We start from the raw sequence: 11169 nt of genomic DNA, 5'->3' as shown, positions 1-11169 counted from the left end.
GAGAGACTTTAATAGCTGGCTACTTGGAGCATGTGTAGTCATACCCTATTAGTGTCTTAACGTGCAGGTTCCTGGCTGCAGTGATGTGGGGCAGCTTTCCAGTCCTTGACGGTCTCCTTATGAAAGACTGTTGCCCTAGATGAAAGTCCTGCTCATTTGGGCCCATTTCTGTATATTTCTTTGACCTTAGGCATTTTAGAAACTCATATTTTGGCTACTGTTACTTTGATGGTTATCTGTGTCATCAGCATCTTCTACCTGATGTCTTTCAATTCCGCACTCCCAGGGGTGTCTGTTATGAAGAGTTCTTCATTTTAATACAGCTCGGGATCTCCGCGTCTCTCTTAGAGATGGTGTTCTTCCTGTGCTGTTCAGGAATCCTGCCCCACCGCAGCTCATGGAGATACCTGCTGCAGTCTCTTGCAGCAGCTCTGCTGTTTGTCTCTAAATAGGTCTCAGCCCATCTGCACTTGACTTTGGTTCCCATATGAGCTAGGGGTGCAGCTTCACTTGACTGGCTTCAGATCCCCTGTCGCCCACAGAGTGATTGAAATGCCTATCTCTTTGTCACTTCTTTCTATCACCTTTGCTATTACACATGATGCTTCCTGTGTTTGGGGTTTATTTCTAGGTTCCCTATTCTGTTCCACTGGGCTACTGGACTATCCCTTTTTCAGTCCAAAAGTTTGTTGTACTATGCTGTAATATACCCTGGAGAAGAGAATGGCAACCCAACCCAGTATTCTTGCCTGGACAATCCCATGGACCGAGGAGTCTTGTGCGCTACAGTCAATGGGATGGCAAAGAGACAGACATGACTGAGCGACTAAGCAAGCAGGCAGGCTGTAATGTATCTTCACAACTTGCAGAGCCAGGCCTCACACGTCGTTCTTTGCAAGGTACCCTTGCCATCCTTGAAATGTCTGCTTCCTTACAAATCTTACAGTGGAGTTACTGAGTTCCACAGATGTCCACTTGGGATGTGGTGACATACGTTTTGATTCTGCACATTATTTTGAGTAGAATAGATAATTATATTCTTTTTTCAAATCCCAAATGTGGTGTATTTTCCCATTTATTTGTATCTTTAATGTCCTTCAAGACAGATTTGTAATTTTCTCCACTGAGGTTTTGGATATCCTTTTGTTGTATACCTTTCTAAATGTTAGATCGATTCCAGGTATATCCTAATTTTTGATGCAACTGTCAATGGCTCTCATACTGTTTTCTATTACTGTGAAATGAGAAAGCAATTGATCTTTTTTGGCCGAGTTGCAAGGCTTGTGGGACCTTGGTTCCCTTACCAGGGATCAAATTCCCATCCCTTGCCTTAGAAGGCAGATGCTTGATCACTGGACCACAGGGAAGTCTGCAAAGGATTTTTCAAATTGGAATTTGTCTCAAGTCATTGTGCTCCCTTGTTAAACCTCTAAATGGATCTGTATAAACTTTTAGATTTTTCTACCTGCAGAACTTTTATGAACATAAATCTTTCTTTTTTCCTTTCAATTGTTACACCTTTTACCGATATTTAATGACTTGCTAGGGTGGAACCTATCCTACTCTATTAACTATGATGTTTTCTAAAGACACCCTTCCTCTTTTTAGGGAATTTCTCTTTTATTTCCAATGCACTGTGAATTTTATCACAAAGGCATTTGCAATCATCCAGTATTCATTGTTTTCATCTCTGGAGACTTAATCAGTAAATCAGGGCCAGTAGCCACACTAGAAGCCACACTATGTATTGTATATTTCCACAGAGGAACTGTGGCATAAGTAATTGATTATGCAGGTGTTGAAAGGCCAGTGGAGCCTGTCAAGCAGGGAACACTCTCTTAGTTCTGGACCACTCTAATCTAAGCCCTCAGCTTGATGTTTTTCAAATGTTTTACATACCTAGACATGTATTCTCTCTGAGATTCAGGTATAACACTGTGTCCGGTTCAGGTGTACAATGTAATGATTTAATATATGTACATATTACAAAATGATCACCAAATGTGCCTAATTAACATTTATATCGATAAGGCTAAAAATAGACCTTTTTGTGATGAGAAATTTTAAGATCTAATCTTTTGGCAACTTTCAAATATACAGTTCAGTTGTGTTAACTGTATTAGTGTCCCTAAACATGTTAAATATAGTCACCATGATGTACATTACATGTCCATGACTTATTTATTTTATTCCCGGAAATGTGTACCTTCTGACCACTTTTGCCAGTTTTGCCATAGACTCCACTCTCTACCTCTGAGGACCACCAGTTATTTCTCTTTATCTGTGACTTTATGTTGTTTGTTTATTTTTCATTTTCACCTACTTGTGAGATCATACAGTATTCTTCCCCTGTCTAATGTACTTCATTACCCTAATGCCCTCGTGTACCATCGATGTATTGTAAAGGCAGGATTTCCTCCTCTTTTATAGCTGAAGAATGATCACTGGTATGCACACACCACAGTCTCTTTACTCATTCTCTCATCATTGGATATGGAAGTTGTTTCCATGTCTACAATAATGTACATAGTGCTTCCATGAACGTGGGGTGCATGTATCTTTTCAAATTGCCATTTTCATTTTCTTGAAAGGCCCCAAAGCGAAAGTGCCTGAGGCTCTATTTCTAGTTTAGAGGAACCTGCAGCGTTCCCCATAGTGGCTGCGCCAGCTCACACTCCCGCCAGCAGGGCCCAGGGCTTCCCTTCCCCCACGTGCTCACCAGCACCGCTTGTTTCCTGTCCTCTGACCGTCCCAGCTTGACATTTGCTGGACACCAGCCGCTGTGAAGGTGTGCTGCACAGCCCTGTGGCTCCTGGCCTTCTCCAGTGCCTGCTTGTCCAGCAATGTTCCCGCAACAGGTGGGGAATGAAGGCGAGAGCTCATCTCCTCTTATTCACCTGGACCCTGGGCAGGGCCAGTCCAGGGTTCTGTGGAGCCTGACATTGACTCAAGGGTTCGGATCCCTCCTTAGGAAAAAAAAAACAAAAAACAGTGTCACCGAATACAATACAGACATGGCTCCCAAATACAAAATGTGACCCCCAGGTCTCCGGTGCGGCCCTGAAGTGTTTTCAGGGACTGAGAACAAAGAGCAAATGAACAAAGAAGCTGCCATATCTCTTATCAATCAGTAAATTCCAAGAACTCGTGAATCTGTGAGCCAGCAACTGTGGATGGAGGCCAAATACATATTTCCTAAAAGTCTCACTATCACAGGCACATCACATCTGAGTTTCTTTTGAATGAGAAATCTACGTAATCAATCACAAAACATAAAATGCTGAAAACCAAAAGGTAAGACATATATTGCAGACTATTTTCCTTTCGTCCTTTTCTTTTACAACCATGACCGAGGGCTTGTAGGGTCTTAGTTCCCAGACCAGGGATTGAAGCTGGGCCAGAGGCAGTGAGAGTGCAGAGTGCTAAGCACTGGGCCACCATAGCATTTTTCTCAGAAGTCAGACACACCTATCACACCTGCATAACACCTGTTCCCCATACTTTTGGTCTGATCCTCTTTGATTGCCTCTTTTTGGGAGAATAATCATGTATATTAATTAATATGAATATTCTACTAATAAGGTGTTAGTTAGCCGTGTCTGACTCTTTGCGATCCCATGGGCTGTAGCCTGCAAGGGCCCTCTGTCCATGTAATTCTCCCAGCAAGGATACTGGAGTGGGTTGCCATTCCCTTCTCCAGGGGATCTTCCTGACCCAGGAATCGAACCCTGGTCTTCACACTGAGGGCAGATTCTTTACCATCGGAGCTAGCAGGGAAGCCCATTATACAAGGAAATAAAATTAATTATATTATGTCGAAAATAGAGTAGAAAGAAGATGCAGTATTTCCACGGCACGATTGATCGACGGACATTTCTTTTTGTTTCTGTAGTTTAAGAAAGTAAAAAATATATTAATATTTCTATCTAACTATAAAAGAAACTTTCCATCAGTCCCATGGCTTCTTCCTGAAAGTGTCTAAAACGTTTATGATCATAGTCAAACTTGTGAAACTTAAAGAATTTTTTCCTGAAAGGGCAGCAAGTTCACAGGTTTTTTCCACACATGACTTAAGCCTTCCTGTTGCTTTGAAAAGAAGGCCATCCAGAGTGAGGGGCCGTGAACTGTGTTTCTGTGTGAGGTCTGGACTTTGGGGTCCCAGCAGAATGGAGCTAAGTTCTTCCTTTATCACCCCACTTTGCATGGGCCTGTGTCCCCATCAGCAGTTCCCACAGACCCTCAGATCCATGAAGACGCACAGCCCGTGTGCCCTGTTCTGGAAACCCTTCTGGGCAAAGGAGCTTTTCACGCTCAGCTTTCCTTCCTGGGTTCCACCCTCCACCGTGTGTGAGTCCTCCTGCCCAAGTCTGAATGGTTTTGAGAAATCTTTCAGTGTTCTTTTCCGGAAAGTCCAGAGTTTCTGTGTTGCAGGGTTGGTCCCACCCGATGACCAGGGCTGGAGCCCGTTTCTCTTTTCTGGTTGTGCCGGCTGCTGGGGGATCCCACCGTGGACCTGAGCATCACTGGACGGGTAGTCATGTCAGAGCCACGTGCGGTGAAGCCTCTTGGCCTCTGGGGGTGGTGCTCAGGATCTCCCGCTGCAGCGTGGGGTGTGGGGTGGAGGGGTGGGACCTTCAGCCTTCTCAGGGCCGCCCCTCCTCCACGGCATGGGGCATCCAAGTTCCCCTTCTGTGCTTGTCCAAGGCTCTGTCTCCCTCACCCTTTGGCTTCCTGTTGGGGCTTCCTCGTTCCCTCCTCACATTGGGCGCGCTTCTCTCCCCTACAGAGGGACCTGAACCGGCTCTGTGCTGGCGGATGCGGACATGGTGCCCCTGCTGCGGCTGCTCCCCCTGCTGCCGCTGCTGCCCCTGCTGTGGGGGGGTGAGAGGGGGAGGGGAGGGGGACGGGGCTTAGTGCTGGGGGAGGGGGGCACACGTGGGGAGGGGGGCACACGTGGGGAGGGGCTGGAGCTGCCGCTGAGCCTCTGTGTCCCCCAGGGTCCCTACAGGAGCTTCCAGGGTACGAGCTCCGAGTGCAGGAATCAGTGGTGGTGCAGGCGTGCATGGACGTCCACGTGCCCTGCTCCTTCTCCTATCCCTGGAGTTCGGGAAATTCCTGGTATTCCTCTGACGAACCCTTCATCTACTGGTTCCGGGAAGGAGACCGCCGTTACAGTGATGCTGTGGCCACAAACGACCGAAAGAAACGAGTGAAGTCAGAGACCCAGGGCCGATTCCGCCTCCTCGGGGACCCCAGGGACAACGACTGCTCCCTGAGCATCAAAGAGGCCAGGCTGAGCGACTCAGGAGTCTACTACTTGCGAGTGGAGAGAGGATCTCTGAAATACAATTACAGAGAGAGGCAGCTGAGTTTGCAGGTGACAGGTGTGACGGGGGGCCCAGGGAGACTCCTCTATTAGAACGGGAGCAGGGTATAGGAGCCCTCCCTGCTCCAGGTCTTGGGGTTTGAGGGTTCAGGAGAGACCCAGAACTGGGAGTGAGTTGTGACCCTCACACTCTGCGTCCCCACACCCCTGCGTCCAGGCATCTCCCTCTGTCTCCTCATCTCCCTTTCTCCAGAGAAACCCGACATCCAGTTCCTGGAGCCTCTGGAGTCTGGCCGCCGCACACCTCTGACCTGCAGCCTGTCGCTGGTCTGTGATGGGCCACAGATTCTCCTGTTCTCCTGGGCGGGAGATGCCCTTGATGCCATGAACCCAGACACCCTCCACTCCTCAGAGCTCACCCTCACCCCGAGGCCCCAGGACCACGGCACCAACCTCACCTGTCGGGTGACACTCCAGGGAGCGCAGGTGACCCTGGAGAGAACCGTCCTGCTCAACGTCTCCTGTGAGTGTGGATGGGTGTCGGGGCCCCTGAGGGTGGTGGGGTGTGTGTGTCTGTCTGTGAGTGTGTAGAGAGTAGGCCAGCCCACTCTTCTATGGGTCTGCACCCTGGGAGCTGAGGTGGGGAGTGGCCGTGAAGGACAGCCCCCCGATTGCTGTTTCCCTCCTGGGGTGCTGGTCAGTTTCCATCCCACTCCTCCCTCTGCAGCAACCCCATGTCTTTCTGCTCCAGATGCCCTGAGGAACCTCCGCATCAGCCTCTCCTTCAGAAACAACACAGGTAGGGCAGGACCTCTCCTCTCCAGGGCTGGGTCCTGCTCCTGGGACCGCCTCCAAGGGGTGGCAGGGGAGTGGGCTTGCATGTGATCAGATATGGGAAGAGCAAGGAGAAAATCCCCACCCTACCCCACCTCCCATGCACTAGACCACACACACATGCAATACACACATAGACTCACACACACAGGCACACACACAGAATACATACACATGAACATTCACTGAGACACGAATAGAAACGCCCATACACACAGGCGCACACACATCACATCACACATGTACACATATACACAGAGTAATACCCACAGCACAGGCACCCACCATGCACACATGCACTCATGGACATATACACGTGCGCTCATGCACACATACCCACAGGCACACACATACACTGCATACATTTACACACTCACACACTCTGTTCAAAGCCCATTTCTCTTCACCATGGGTCTATTATGTGGCTTTCTTCCACAAAAGCCTCCTTAGTCCCATCTCCTGCTGCCTTCACTGAATCAACTTCTCAAGCCTAGAGGCTCTGGGTTTTCTTTCCACCAAATAGCCCAGGCCTGTCCCATTGAGACACCAAGCCTCCCCTGAAGATACCAGGCCCAGACAGTTTGGCTCAGCCTGCTTAGGGTGGGAAGGTCCAGCCCTGGGACCACACAGAACCCACCTGGCTGGCTGGGGGAGAAGAGAGTGAGGCCAGGAGATCCTGGAAGGAGGGAGGAGGAGATTTCAGCCTCCCCCAGCTCTCCCGCTGCGCTTTCCCCCAAAGCCCTCAAGATTCTGCAGAACGCCTCATCTATTCTCATCTCAGAGGGCCAGGCACTGCAGCTGCTGTGTGTTGCTGACAGCAACCCCCCTGCACAGCTGAGCTGGTTCTGGGGATCCCCAGCCCTGGAGTCTACCCCCATCTCCAGCACCGGGGTCTTGGAAATACCACAAGTAGTGGCTAGAGATGGAGGAGAAGTCACCTGCCGAGCTCAGCACCCACTGGGCTCCCAGCAAGTTTCCTTCAGCCTCTCTGTGCAGAGTGAGTTGCAGGACAGGTGCTGGGGGTGGGCAGCCTGGGAGGTGTGTGCCTTTGGGAGGGCTGGGTCTGGGGACTGAGCTTCACCCCCTCTCCCTTCCCCAGAAGGCCCCCCTCCCTGCAGCTCTGAGACTGAGGAGCAGCAGGGCTCCTGGCCCCTGGTCCTCACCCTGATCAGAGGGGCCCTCATGGGGGCTGGCTTCCTCCTCACCTATGGCTTCACCTGGACCTACTACACCAGGTGAGCACAGCTGTCTCCCTGCAGGGAAGTCCAGAGAATGGCTCTGGAGTTGCCTGTGGGGCTTGGAGGTCCTGTCCTGCCTGCAGCTAAACTGTGTGTCTCTCCAGGGACTTCCAGGTCGGTCCAGTGGTTGAGCCTGCGAGTTTCCACTGCAAGGGGCAAGGGTTCGATCCCAGGTTGGGGAACTAAGATCGCACATGCCTTGAGGCAGAGCCCAGAATGAATGAAATGGGTCTGCCTCTCTGACCTGAGACCGTGTTGGCTCTGCAGGTGTGGCGGCCACTAGGCAGCTGGGCTGAGGGGTGTGGCCAAGCCTGCTCTCTGTCATGAGGAGATTCACCTGAGGATGCAGAGCCCAGAGGACAGATGTGGGGACATCACTGGGAGCTTCTCCCTGGAAACTCTCGCCTCCAACCCTGTGTCGTTTGCATCCACGAGCCTTCATTTGTAGAGATGACTGCGAGACAGTAGGAAGAGTCAATACCATTGAAAGGAGACCTTCTGACTTAACTCGCTTAGCATGAGATTACTCATGATTTTACATGTATCAATAATTCATTGTTGGTTCTGCTTGGTTTTTGTCTTGAAAATAGTATTTTACATATGACTATTCCTCCAGTTATGTATGGACTCTAAAATACGATGACATTGCCTTTGTTTGCAAATTTTGGCTCATTCAAAGTAACGTTGATGTGAATGGCGTGATGAATTAGGAGGCCTAGTGCTTTTCTCCTGGTGGGTGTTGAACTGCTTCATCATACACTTGGCATATATTTAGTTCGAGAAGGTAGCCTCAGAGAGTTCTTTTGAGTAGTTAGATGAGTTTATAGCCCATGGTCATATATGAGGGTCTCCTCGTTCAGCTTCATGTAGAGGCTGTTTAGTTTCCTTCTCACTTTCGACCATAAGGGTGGTGTCACTTGCATATCTGAAGTTATTGATATTTGTCCTGGCAATCGAGATTCCAGCTAGTGCTTCATCCAGCCCAGCATTTCTCATGATGTACTGTGCATATAAGTTAAAAAAGCAAGGTGACAATATGCAGCTGTGACATACCTCTTCCCCAATTTTGAACCAGTCTCTTGTTCCATGTCTGGTTCTAACTGTTGCTTCTTGACCTGCAAACAGGTTGTAGGAGGCAGGTAAGGTAGTCTGGTCTTCTCATCTCTTGAGGACTTTCCCACAGTTTGTTGAGATCCACACAGTCAGTAAAGAGTCTGCCTGCAATGCTGGAGACCTGGTTCAACTCCTGGGTCAGGAAGTCCCCCTGGAGATGGGATAGACTACCCACTCCAGTGTTCTTGGGCTTCCCTGGTGACTCAGCTGGTAAAGAATCCACCTGAAATGGGGGAGACCGGGGTATGATCCCTGGGTTGGGGAGGTCCCCTGGAGCAGGGCATGGCAACTGACTTCCAGTATTCTTGCCTGGAGAATCCCCATGGACAGAAGAGCCTTGCGGGCTGCAGTCCCTGGGGTCACAAAGCGTGGGACATGACTGAGGGAACAAGCACATCACAGCAGCACAGCACTTCTTTCCTGATGAGTGTGGACGTGTTTCACCATAAGGCCGGCATTTATTTAATTCTAGAAGGCATCCTCAAAGAGTTCTCTTGATTAGCCAAGTGAATTTTCATCCCAGCATCATAACAGAACTTAGTTTCACGTTTCAGTGGGAGATAACTAATGAATTCGATCACATGAACCACAGCCTTGTCTAACTCAATGAAACTATGAGCCGTGCCATGTAGGGCCACCCAAGACAGCCGGGTCATGGTGGAGAGTTCTGACAAAATGTGGTTCACTGGAGAAGGGAATGGCAAACCCTTCAGTATTGCCTTGAGAGCCCCATGAACAGTATGAAAAGGCAAAAAGATAGGACACTGAAAGATGAACTCCCCAGGTCAGTAGGTGCCCAATATGCTACTGGAGATCAGTGGAGAAATAACACCAGAAAGAATGACGAGCCAGAGCCTAAGCAAAAACACCACCCAGTTGTGGATGTGACTGGTGATGGAAGTACAGTCCAGTGCTGTAAAGAATGATATTGCATAGGAATCTGGATGTTAGGTCTGTGAATCAAGGCAAATTGGAAGTGGTCAACAGGAGATGGCAAGAGTGCACATTGACATTTTAGGAATCAGCAAACTAAGATGGACTGGAATGGGCGAATTGAACTCAGATGACCATTATATCTACTATTGTGGGCAAGAATCCCCTAGAAGAAATGGAGTAGCCATCATAGTCAACAAAAGTGTCTGAGTGCAATACTTGGATGCCATCTCAAAAATGACAGAATGATCTCTGTTCATTTCCAAGGCAAACCATTCAATATCACATTAATCCAAGTCTATGATGCTACCCATAGTAATGCTGAAGAAGCTGAATTTGAATGGGTCTATGAAAACCTACCAGACCTTCTAGAACTAACACCCAAGAAAGATGTCCTTTTCATTATAGGGGACTAGAATGCAAAAGTAGGAAGTGAAGAAATACTAGGAGTAACAGGCAAATTAGTCATTGGAGTACAGAATGAAGCAGGGCAAAGGCTCATAGAGTTTTGCCAAGAGAACGCACTGGTCATAGCAAACACCCTGTACCAACAGTAGAAGAGAAGACTACACGTGGACATCACCACATGGTCAACACTGAAATCAGATTGATGATATTCTTAGCAGCCAAAGCTGGAGAAACTCTAACGGTCAGCAAAAACAAGACCAGGAGCTGACTGTGGCTCAGATCATAAACCCCTTATTGCCAAATTCAGACTGAAGTTGAAGAAAGTGGGGAAAACCACTAGACCATTCAGGTATGACCCAACTCAAATCCCTCACTATTATACAGTGGAAGTGACAAATAGATTTAAGGAATTGGATCTGATAGACAGAGTGTCTGATGAACTATGGACTAAGGTGGTTCGTGACATTGTACAGGTGGCAATGATCAAGACAATCCCCATGAAAAAGAAAGGCAAAATGGTTGTCTGCGGAGGGCTACAAATAGCTGAGAAAAGAGAGAAGCGACAGGCAAAGGAGAAAAGGAAGGATATACCTATCTGAATGCAGAGTCTTAAAGAACAGCAAGGAGAGATAAGAAAGCCTTCCTCAGTAATCAGTGCAGAGAAATAGAGGAAAACAATTAAATGGTGGAAGACTAGAGATCTCTTCAAGAAAATTAGAGGCACCAAGGGAATTTTTCATACAACGATGGGCACAATAAAGGACAGAAATGGTATGGACCTAATAGAAACAGAAGATAGTAAAGACGTGGCAAGGATACACAGAACTGTACAAAAAAGATCTTCATGAGCCAGATAATCACGATGGTGTGATCCCTCATCTAGAGCCAGACATCCTGGAATGGGAAGTCAAGTGGGACTTAGGAAGCATCACTACGAACAAAGCTAGTGGAGGTGATGGAATTCCAGTTGAGCTATTTCAAGTCTTAAACGATGATGCTGTGGAAGTGCTGCACTCAATATGCCAGCAAAGTTGGAAAACTCAGCAGTGGCCACAGGACTGGAAAAGATCAGCTTTCATCCCAATCCCAAAGAAAGTCAATGCCAAAGAATGCTCAAACTACGGCATAATTGCAGTCTACTGACACACTAGTAAAGTAATGCTCAAAATCCTCCAAGCCAGGCTTCAGCAATATGTGAAATGTGAACTTCCAGATGTTCAAGCTGGATTTAGAAAAGGCAGAGGAGCCAGAGATCAAATTGCCAACATTTGTTGGGTCAACAAAAAGGAAGAGAATTCCAGAAAAACATCTACTTTT

The 11169-nt window shown here is 48.1% G+C and overlaps 1 protein-coding gene across 11 annotated transcripts in view; it reads left to right on the top strand.

The window, feature by feature from the left end:
• The first annotated feature begins 4667 nt into the window (after positions 1-4667).
• LOC138419174 (sialic acid-binding Ig-like lectin 14) overlaps positions 4668-11169 on the top strand; it is a 12985-nt gene continuing 6483 nt past the window's right edge. Inside the window, exons 1-8 of one of the 11 annotated variants that reach the window (XM_069551573.1) lie at positions 4668-4881; positions 4998-5384; positions 5580-5849; positions 6078-6125; positions 6942-7157; positions 7260-7395; positions 7503-7571; positions 7666-8060. In XM_069551573.1, coding sequence (XP_069407674.1) covers positions 4824-4881; positions 4998-5384; positions 5580-5849; positions 6078-6125; positions 6942-7157; positions 7260-7395; positions 7503-7571; positions 7666-7681 — 1200 coding nt within the window. In that variant the 5' untranslated portion in view covers positions 4668-4823 and the 3' untranslated portion in view covers positions 7682-8060. Of the gene's footprint in view, positions 4882-4997; positions 5385-5579; positions 5850-6077; positions 6126-6899; positions 7158-7259; positions 7400-7419; positions 7572-7665; positions 8061-11169 lie in introns of those variants that run through there. The other 10 variants (XM_069551572.1, XM_069551575.1, XM_069551583.1 and 7 more) reach the window with 10 other exon arrangements.

Source organism: Ovis canadensis, chromosome 14, assembly GCF_042477335.2.
Source record: "Ovis canadensis isolate MfBH-ARS-UI-01 breed Bighorn chromosome 14, ARS-UI_OviCan_v2, whole genome shotgun sequence".
In the NCBI taxonomy this organism is placed as follows: Eukaryota; Metazoa; Chordata; class Mammalia; order Artiodactyla; family Bovidae; genus Ovis; species Ovis canadensis.
Note: the sequence above shows the minus strand (reverse complement) of the source record. Positions and strands in the feature narration are given on the sequence as shown.